The sequence below is a fragment of the Oncorhynchus keta genome, chromosome 2 (genome assembly GCF_023373465.1).
Source record: "Oncorhynchus keta strain PuntledgeMale-10-30-2019 chromosome 2, Oket_V2, whole genome shotgun sequence".
Classification (NCBI taxonomy): domain Eukaryota; kingdom Metazoa; phylum Chordata; class Actinopteri; order Salmoniformes; family Salmonidae; genus Oncorhynchus; species Oncorhynchus keta.
In genome coordinates this window covers 19,396,398-19,407,124 of record NC_068422.1, presented here as the reverse complement: position 1 = coordinate 19,407,124, position 10,727 = coordinate 19,396,398, and the positions used below count along the sequence as shown (strand labels likewise).

General features: G+C 41.0%; 1 protein-coding gene across 1 annotated transcript; it reads right to left on the bottom strand.

The window, feature by feature from the left end:
- Nucleotides 1-515: 515 nt before the first annotated feature.
- Nucleotides 516-9,191, bottom strand: LOC118397470 (inward rectifier potassium channel 2-like). Its single transcript, XM_035792240.1, has 2 exons — nucleotides 9,025-9,191; nucleotides 516-4,337 (listed from the first exon to the last, which is right to left on the bottom strand). Exon 2 carries the CDS (start codon nucleotides 4,044-4,046, stop codon nucleotides 2,769-2,771), a length of 1,278 nt encoding a protein of 425 aa, XP_035648133.1. The 5' UTR covers nucleotides 4,047-4,337; nucleotides 9,025-9,191; the 3' UTR covers nucleotides 516-2,768.
- Nucleotides 9,192-10,727: the final 1,536 nt, after the last annotated feature.

Below are 10,727 nucleotides of genomic sequence, written 5' to 3'. Positions count from 1 at the left end.
TTCAAAACATACTCTACCAGAGCTGATCCACTGGCCCTTGGCCAATTCTGTATTTTTCCATATTGCATCCCAAATGGCACCCTACTCCCTATATAGTGTACTACATTTGACCATGGAGCAGAGCTCTGGTCAAAAGTAGTGCACTATGTAGGGAATAGGGTGCCATTTGGCAAAGACATATCTGTCTTGAGGATTGTTCATATTCTCAAAGAGGGACACTGAGATGTTCTCATAAATATATCACAAACTTTGTCTGGTTTATTCAATGGCTTGTTGCCTTAGTACTAGATACAAGATAAGGGGGGAGTTTCACAACATCCTACAGTAACCCCAGAAGCCTGATGATAGATATTTAACATATTATTTCCCTGATGGAAGATAATACTTTTGTTTTTAGGTGACCTCAATAACAGATTTTTAGGTAACTTTAAATCATTGGTGGTTTACTGTGTTACTGTATGTCAATATCTTAAATTATTATAATCATTATTACAATGGCAATGAACACAACATCATTTGATCATTCATTGAGGTTTTATTGAAAAAAGTAACAATATAATAGCATTTACAATAACAATAATAACATTATTAATAATATAAAATCTTTACATTCCATTGTTTTGCAGTAAAACTGGAAGACTCTGATACAAAATTACTGCAACAGGGAGGGAGGGGGTCTATGTACAAGAAAAGGAACATTTTAGCCGAATGGCCTTCAGTCAAAGAAATAGGAGATAGATTTGCCGTAATGCAAACTCTATAGGCTTTCAATATATCTTATTAATATGCCTAGGTTACAGTACTGTTGGCTTAGTTTAAACCATGTTTTACAATCCAAGATTCCCAAGTAAAACAATAAACAACTTAAAATGAAAAATAAAATACCATTTGATATCAAGGCATGGTAATCCTTAGGCATACTCTGGATATAAGTACACGTTCATGAACAGCAAAGACATCGATAGAGTATGATAGAGGGGTAGATGCATTGTATTTTATACTCTCCTTATTTAAAGAGAATTCAGGAGAAGATATTCTCTTTTTGTGATGGCAGAATTGTGGACGACCGAAGTACTAAGACGAAACTGATGTTTTGTTGTTTTGCTTAAACATATTTTTTTACTGAAAAATAACTATTGTAACACTGTACTTGAGTTATTTTCTGAGCATGTGCTAACACCTAAGAAAAACTGTTAAAACATGTTGCTGATCTAGTCTAGTCTGGCTTAGATCTTTGGCTTTGAATATGAAAATGACGGTAACACTTTACTGAAAGCCTCTCATCATAACTGTGCGTATCATGACTGTATCACAGTGAGATTGATTAAGTCTTATGCTGAATGAGATCCAATTAAGTGCTGTGAACACATCTAAAAGGAGTGTTGGAAAATAAATATTTCCTCTACATTTTTTTTTACTTTTGAAAAATGCTCTACTTCTACCATTAACAAATGGATGAGACACTCAACAATTATGATGATGATAATAATACTCTTTGGCTTCTTCTGTTATCAAACCCTACAAAATGCAACAACATAGCAGCACTTTTTGAGAACATCTGTATGCTCATTTTCACCCCCCTTGTCTTGTAGGCATTAATTCAGTTATGCTAAATTTCAATACTAATACCACCCTGCTCATTTCCTTCACACAAAACAGAAAACAGGCATGTTTCTATTGAATTGACCAGCATTGAACGGCCCTTACATGTACAGTATGTTATGTTGTATGTCTGTTATGAGACCAGCTCAAATAACAAGTCCATACAGGTTCAAATATCTGCTTTGGAGAAGTACTGTATTGAAGTAGCAGTTCATATAAAAAGGTATCAAATTGATAATTTAGTTTTTTTTTTTTTAAGGATTTGTTCCGCTACTTTACAACAGCTGCATAGTATTTTCTCCAATAGGTTAAAGCTACATTGAGCTACATTTCCTTTGGTGCAATTCACTAAAGCCTTCAAAGACCGCCCAGTTCACTGCAACATGAGGCTCTAGTCAAAGCCAAAATCAGTTGTGCATTCACTGGAAAATTGGTGATAAATTCCAATCTTATTATAAAGAAAAAGGGCTGAATTACAGCTTAATTGTTTGGATAAACATTAAATAACTTTATAGTACTTTGGAGATGGTTGCCCATGTTCAATTAAAAAGTGCAAATTAGCTAAATAAAAACATATTTGGTTTTCACTCTGAAAGAGCAGAACTTTCAAAATGTCTCTCTTACTCTATGGGTGGACATCTCTGTTTGTTTTTCCCCAGTTCCTCTGAAACGAGAAAGTAGAGAATTTGCATATAGCAGCATTTTTCTTTTCAACTTAAGGGCAGTGAATAGAAATCAAAACTGTAGTTCTTAAAACCATCTTGTTCATTATTTGCTGGACAGATACACAGAGACATGTCTGCTAATTTCAAGTCATTATATCTAACATCCCTTCCAATGTTATATAGATGCATGTTCCTGTCTATCCATAGATGCTAAAGAGATGTATACTTTTCATTTTCTTGTGGGAACCATTTTTCAAGAACATTTTCCTTCATCTATGCACATTTCATAGTGCTGTTTTTGTTGTAATATGCAATTACATTGTTTTAAGAAACTATTACATACAAGTCCCCGGCTACCCCCGTTCCCACAGCAGTACCTTCGGCATGAATCTGTCCTTTACACAAGGCCCAGCTCAGCTCAATGTGCCTTTTGGAACAACAAGACATGATTCTAGAATCAGAAACTTCTTCTCTGTGAGGTGGTTTGAAGTCTCTGCACAGTTATATTTCAGATTCTCGCCTCAGGGGCCTGGACTCTAGTGGCACAGTGGCCTGGTGACGTGCAGAGTCTGAGATATTGTCTGTGTGAGTTACGTCTGGGCCCACGCTACCCCCGTTCCCCTCATCCGTCTCCTCTTTGTTAGTCAGCGCCACCTCGTTCTCGTAACAGAAGGAGTTGGAGCTGGACAGGATGTATTTTTTCTCTGCCAGGTCTCTGGCACTGCACAGCGGAGTGCTGGGCACCTCGTAAGTCTTATGAAAGCGAGAGTAGTCCACCTTGTAGTAGCTCTTCTCCTCAAAGAGCACCGGGTCAAAGCGGTGGCCCCAGAGGATCTCGCTGGCCAGGTAGGAGCTGCGGCACTGGGTGGTCATAGCCGTGGCCTCCACCATCCCCTCCAGGATCACCACGATCTCAAACTCGGACGTCTCCAGCTGTTGCTTGCTCATGTCATAGAATGGGCTGTCCTCGCTGATTTCGTGGACGATGGTGATGGGGGACACCAGGAAGATACGGTCGACTCCACTGTCGAAGCCCACGTCTATGTCCACTTGGTCCAGAGGGATGAACTCCCCCTCTGCAGTGGTGCGCGACTTGAGGAGCTGTGCCCGAACGTGGGCCTCCACCAGGTGGCTTTTCCTCAGGTTCCCCACGCGCCACATTAGACACAGCTTGTTGTCCCTCATGGCCACTGTAGCGTTGTGGCTGAACACCAGCGTCTCGTTCCTCTTCTTGGGCTTGGCCATCTTGGCCATGACGGCGCCGATGATGAAGGCATCAATGATGCAGCCCACAATGCTCTGGAAGACCACCATGAAGACCGCCACAGGACACTCGTCGGTTACATAGCGGTAGCCATAGCCGATGGTGGTCTGGGTCTCGATGGAGAAGAGGAAGGCTGCGGTAAAACTACTAACGTTGGAGACGCACTTCTGGGCGTCGTTCTCCAGGTCCCCATGGAAGATGGCGACCAGCCAGAAGACACAGCCGAAGAACAGCCACGACAGGAGGAACGCCAGGCAGAAGATGACGAACATCCACCGCCAGCGGATGTCCACACAGGTAGTAAAGATGTCAGCGAGATAACGCTGGCCCTTCTCAGAGACATTGATGAACTGCACGTTGCAGTGACCGTCCTTCTTGACAAAGCGGCTCTGGGGCTGGTGCCTCGTGTGCACCTTGCCCTTGCCGTACCCGTTGGGCACTGCCACAGTGGCCAACTTCATGCCGTGCTCCTCGGTTGACACTATGCTGTAGCGGTTGGCTCGCACACTTCCCATCACCTCGTTCTGGTGGGAGGGCTGTGGCGCTGCTTCTGCTTTGGAAAACAGTCTGAGTTTTTGGAAAAACCGTTGGAGAAACAGTTTTGAAACGCTAAGGGGGACCAACTCAAGCAGGAAATGGGGTGGTGAAGTGAGGCGGACAGGGGGACGGAGGGAGGAGGAGACAAAGCCTCTCTCTCTCTCGGTCCTTGACGGCCTCTGGTATCCACAGGGCTGAGGATGATGAGTTGATCAGCGCTCTCTCATCGGGCGACCCGATTGCTGTGTGGACCCCAGCAATGACGTATGCTGAGGGAAAAAGAGATAGAGAGAGAAAGGTGTTAGACTTACTGACGGTGTCAAAGAACGGATACAGATGTAAAAATCTGTTAGTAATGATAAAAGCAATATGAACTCAATGTCCTTATTTAATGGTAACAGCTTCCAATCTGAACTCTGTACATGAAATAGTCACCAACTGTCATGGATTATTATATCATTATCCATTCGATTACCATGTAGTGTGTACAGCCTGAGAATACCATCAAATACTGTATACCCAAGAGCAAGAACAAGTACATCTCCTCAAGCCAACAATATTTCATTCAGTTATGACAAAATAACAACCGTATTCAACCCCCATCCTGGCTTTTCCACTCTCCACTGAGAGAGGTCACAGAGTAATAGGAGTAAGGTCCCACTGATGGTCATTCACAAAGCATACTTGTTTTTGTTGGCCTCAGTGTCGACAAGATAATTTCTTGTTGGATTGTGGGTTACGGTGTTTCTACGGGATCCCATGGAAGGGATTCTTTGGACTTTTCCAAAGTTTTTTCAAGTTCTTGACCTACCGTTACTGTTAACTGATGACTGATCATCGTCGGATGCACATGTACCTTCAAAATGTTATATTTACCAGCACATTTGTTGCAACATGGAAGAGGAAATAACAGTCTTGTTAAAGCAGAAAATGAATGATTGGTTTAATATTGCTTAACAAGCAGGCCCGTCACTTCCACTCTGTGAAGTAGGGTTGTCACGACAGTAGGGTTGTCTCAATACCAGTATCGCGATACTACGAAACCTAATTTTCCATGGATAAAACTCTTTAGTCCTTTAAGAAACCTACTGTAGGTAACATATTGTGTGCTATAGCTTGGGAAATAATAATAATAATAATAATAAATGCCATTTAGCAGACGCTTTTATCCAAAGCGACTTACAGTCATGTGTGATTCTGGTTGGCAACATAAGGCTGCTCGTTTCCATCATTAGAACATTTTCCTTGGGAAATGTTGTCCGCTTCATGTTTTGTTTCCTTGCCACTATACCTCTGAGTATCGCAATTATTTTACTGTGACAACCCTACCGTGAAGACGGCCACACCAGCCCGTTTGTCACGTTGCACGGTGCATGCACCACTCTTCCTGACTCATTGCCCACTGGTGCATTCTTAATGTCCATTTTCACATACCTTGCTAATCACAACCATACCCATTAAAACCAGTAGATGTTGATAGCGCTGACTTCATCCATGCATTCCAACGGAAAACTCCCAACGGCTCATGAAGCCGGAAGTATTTGAATTTGAAGCTCGCCATATGGCTGAATGGGACTTAGTGGCACCAACAAAAACAAAACAAAAAATCGCTAAGGATCATGGAGAAAGTGGCAGTAACTAACAATGGATCATGGTCGATGTAATCGTTTTCATCATGCCTGAGAGTCAACTCAACGCTGATAGAGGACGTCGGCGTCAATTAACGGAAGCCCCATAGACATTGGTTAGCCCCTCCATCTCCACTTGACAGGCTCGTTGAATCTGCGCTCTCATCGGGAAAGCACATCACAACCCCTGAGGTGCACGTGCAATGAGTGTGCATAAGGGCACACGCCTCCTCGTAGCCTGCCAGTCTGTGATTGGTCTGTGCCAGCACGTGATCCTGAGTGACAACAAGTGTAGTCAGAATGGATCACCATTTAATTAAATAGCTTGATTTGTAGCAAACGTTTTAATAATTAACTGTGTGGATTGAACTTGATCATAATAAACTAATTTTACAGGCCAAAATGGCCGTCGACATTTTTTATTGTTTGGCCGTTTTGGCTATCATAATTTACACAGGCTTTCTCGGGCAGACCAGGGCTTTTGGCACCGTGTAGTGGTGCTTGGTGTTTTCAGGTAGTAATGATGCGTTTTTAAATGGGGAGTCAGTGGTACAGAAATAACAGTTATTACATTTGCTGTGTGACTTGACTACACAAATGTTTGTGGAAACTTTCCCGATTAGTGGGGAAATGTGAACATGAAAGTGTACACAGTATCCCTCTTTCTCTGGCTCATGTGTGCATTTGAGGGCATCAACGTAACTTGTTGACACAGAGTCCTCTGGGACTTCATCTTCTCTCAGCAGCAAAATGGCTGTCCTGTGAGGGCTCTAACTCTGGCACTACTGTAACACCACTCATTAAAAGAGAGCCCTTCCTGCCTGTGTCTGCTCTGTTATACATGTCCTAGCCATGGTTGCAACGGACATTGTGAACGCTTTTGTTTTGTTTGGTTGGGGTTTTTCCATTTACAAGAAATGTATTGAATTTAGTAAAGACTTTTGGGAGATTTGATGATATGAGAGTCAATTATGAAAAGGGACATGAGTGAGTCAGGAAAATATATATTTTCTTTGTGTTCCCTTATTTGCAATACTTAAATCCCCAAATATAATTACTTTTACTCAGCGTAAACACATCCGAGATGTTTAGCTATGATTAGACTGAAGTCTCTCTTTAGTTAATTTACAAACGTTTCTGTAGTGTGTAGACTGACTTCAGATATTTATTTTCATGTTTCTAAGTAAGTTTAAAAATGGAATCCGCACTAGGGGAAACAGCACCACTGTCCGCCCCATGGATGTTATTGTTTTTGTTGACGAAACAGAGGTGGGGAGTGTTGTGCATCAAGAAAAAATGGCAATACATATGCTTATCCAGCAGCATACCACCCTGCATACCACTGCTGGCTTGCTTCTGAAGCTAAGCAGGGCTGGTCCTGGTCAGTCCCTGGATGGGAGACTAGATGCTGTTGGAGGGCCAGTAGGAGGCACACTTTCCTCTGGTCTAAAAAAATATCCCAATATCCCAGGGCAGTGATTGGGGACACTGCCCTGTGTAGAGTGCTATCTTTCAGATGGGATGTTAAACGGGTGTCCTGACTCTCTGAGGTCATTAAAGATCCCATGGCACTTATCATAAGGGTAGGGGTGTTAACACTGGTGTCCTGGCTAAATTCCCAATCTGGCCCTCAAACTATCATGGTCACCTAATAATCCCCAGTTTACAATTGGCTCATTCATCAGCTCACTCCTCTCCCCTGTAACTATTCCCCAGGTTGTTGCTGCAAATGAGAGTGTGTTCTCAGTCAATTTACCTGGTAAAATAACAAATAAAAATGCTGCTGTTCTGTAACACTTGCAATGACTGTTTGAGGGGAAAAATATTGTTCACTGTTTGCAGTAACCTCTTTGTTGTTGTAATATCACAAAAGGACGGGGGCGTTTCACTATTAAGGATTTGATCTTTAAAGAGTGATATCTGCAGTATCAGCCCCTAGAATTAGTCCTAAAATATCTTATTAAATTGGATCTCAAATAGCATGTTGGTGGTGAGTGGAGTTAAGAGCACCTCATTCATCAAACTCGGGCATTATTTGGGGACGTTTGCATTGTTGGCAGTAATCAGTAATATGACATGCAAAGTCAGTCAGCATTACAACCTCTCCTCAATGAATATCAATTATGATTAGGATGATTGTCTGGTTTACACAGTACTTGATTAATAGGAAGTTTAGTGTCGAAATTGAATAGATAAGGCTGTTTTGTTTCCTTTGTTTATTTAGATTTTGTGGTTTGACAGGATCCTTAATTTTGTGTTGCTTTTAGGAAGATCAATAGATACCAAACAGCGATATTCCTATCTGTTTCTATGGGACCATGGTAACAGAATGGAAAAGTATAACTGTCTATTATTCTATTATTACAGACCCTTTTTGATCAGTGGGATAATTATGCTCTGTGGAAAACTGAATCACAGTACTCATGGACTGGCCTAATCTGAGAGATTTATATATAGTGCCAACATTCACTGGAAACAATGTCATGGTTTAAGTTTTTCTGCAGAAACAGAATTTACAGAATTTACGGTAACCCTGACCTACTGCCAGCGCACAGTTGTTCACGAGTGCCTCCGGGGTGGTCTTGCAATTGTTACAGTGCTACTATACCTCTGCAGCCACACACAAAAATATATATATTTTACAATGTTTAATTTACGACTACCATTTTAACATACAATAAAATATGTATCTTCAGCCAGGCTCCAAAGCGGCACTCAAAATAAGGTAAATGCCATCTACAAATACGAACAGGTGCGGCCTAAAAAAATGGGAACCAACTGCGTCTTTCAAACATTCAATTGAGACAAGTTAGAACTGTAGGCCTACAAGCATATATGTTTACATTGATAATATAGAGCCTATGACTTACAATGATTGCATGGCAAATGTAAAATGTTTGTATTGCATATATTTGCAAGAAGTGTAGCCTATTGCATCATACATGAATGAATCAGCCCACGCATAAACATGACATGTTTATCGCACTTAAACGTATTATGCTGGGTTGAAATAGTATGATCAAATGATTTAAATCCATAAACAATGATGAATAGCAGTTATATTCTCTGCAAGCTATCAGCCACAGTGGATATGATTTTTATCGTGTAAATCGCCCGTATCCCTACTCCCCTGCGCCGCGCATCCATTCAAGTGCCACTGTTCCACGCTTTTCAAATAGGCCTAGAGATCAAATAAATTAAAACTGAGTCTATTGAGTTGGCTAATAGTTATGTAATAGACTCCAGTATTCTTCCATGGCATGCATTCAGCATCATCAACTTCCCCAAAAGTTTGATACGAATTGCTAGAAAGAGGTTTTAAACCTACCAGTTGCTCATTTGTAGACCGGATCAACGGATAGTTTAAATTATATTCCAGAAGTTATGTTCTCTGGTATCCACACTTTTCAAACCGTTTGTTTCTGTTTTTAAGTAGTTGTCTTGTTATGATGACAGCGATAACCGACAGTTCCTCATGTCACTAAAATGACTGGTCTTGACAATGTGGTTCGCAAATAGTTCGCCAGAGCAATTTAAATAGCGTATGCCGGCATGCTCCGCCTTCTGGTCCATACCCAGCCAATAGTATTACAGAGACGAAAACGCGCTAATATAGTCGGTTGATACACTGACACTGCTGTTTGAAACTTGTGAGAAATTCCATAGACGATAGAATGAAAGTGGTGTTTGGGGAGACATGTCAGGGGTTTGGATAAGGACGGCCGTGCTTAACACCAACTTGGTAGTTTAGTGGTGTTAATTAATATTGATCATCGATAATTCGTTTTAGAGTTGCCGGGGATGGTGGGTTCCTTTTAAGCAGAACACAGGAACATAATCTCACCCAAAGGGTATATTTTTATACTCTAAACCCCTCCGCCGGGACAAGTTATAAAACTCTCCTAAATGTTCTACAATGTTCAGGCAATAATGTTAGGCTACTGTCAAAGAATAAAGAGTTGTTAGAAATTAAAAGAATGAATCAAACTTTTTATGCAAGGTTGGCTTCAAAAGTGCCCATTACCTATACACAAATTGAAAAGGTTTATCTATTTGCCTGCTGCTTCACATGATCCCATCTGAAGATATTCCCCTAAATCTGACCCTCTCAATAAAATACACTTAAATATACATTATTCTTGATCTGTTTATCTAGGATATTTCCATGGTATCTAGAGCCTATGGCCAAATGCTAATTTATTTAGTAGGAAAAAGTTGTTCTAACTTCCAATGTTATATTTTGGTTATCTTCCTCCACTATAAAAGTTCAAAAGTTTAATTTTAGGTCAAGATCTGTCTGTCTTGCTCCACAGCTGTTTCAGTTGGATGCCATAAGAGCAGGATGCTTACTAATGATAAGCTCTGACCCTTATCCTACCTCCTTTTCTGCACATATTGAACTGTTTATTTGTGCTATATGTCAGTGGCTCTATTAAAAGCAGGTCATATATTTAGCTAACCGAACTTGCTGTGTGAGTTCTGAGTTGGCCATCGGCACTCAGCGCATGTTTGCTTTTCATGCCCAATTTACAACTACAGGAGTCAGAAGAAACAGTCATGCTGCTCAGGGCCACAAGGTGGAGAGCACGAGACTGATATTGGAACATGATTGGTCCCCACATGAGCTCTCCTGTGATGCTGTGGGGAGGAAGTATGAGTGAGAAACATGGAGAGATGTCCATCAACTTGCATTCACTCTATATTGACATGGTGCCATATCTGTGTTCATGTTTGTGCCCTATGACCTCTCATATGATTGTCTCATGACTTAAAGAAGATATTGGGTAAGTAGGCCTATTAATCTCAATGTTCAGCTTGCAGTATATGAGCAATCATGACAGTGTAGTTACAATAACTGTTTTAAATGTTACACCACATGTTTTGTATGTCTTGGCCAATATTATAGTTTTTTGATAGATTTATTATCCTCTTAAAAAACATTATACTGCCTTAATGACATTATGGCTTTAAACATCCCTGTAAAATCAAAGCAACTGAAAGGCACTTACAGAGACAGTGTAATCTGCTTCC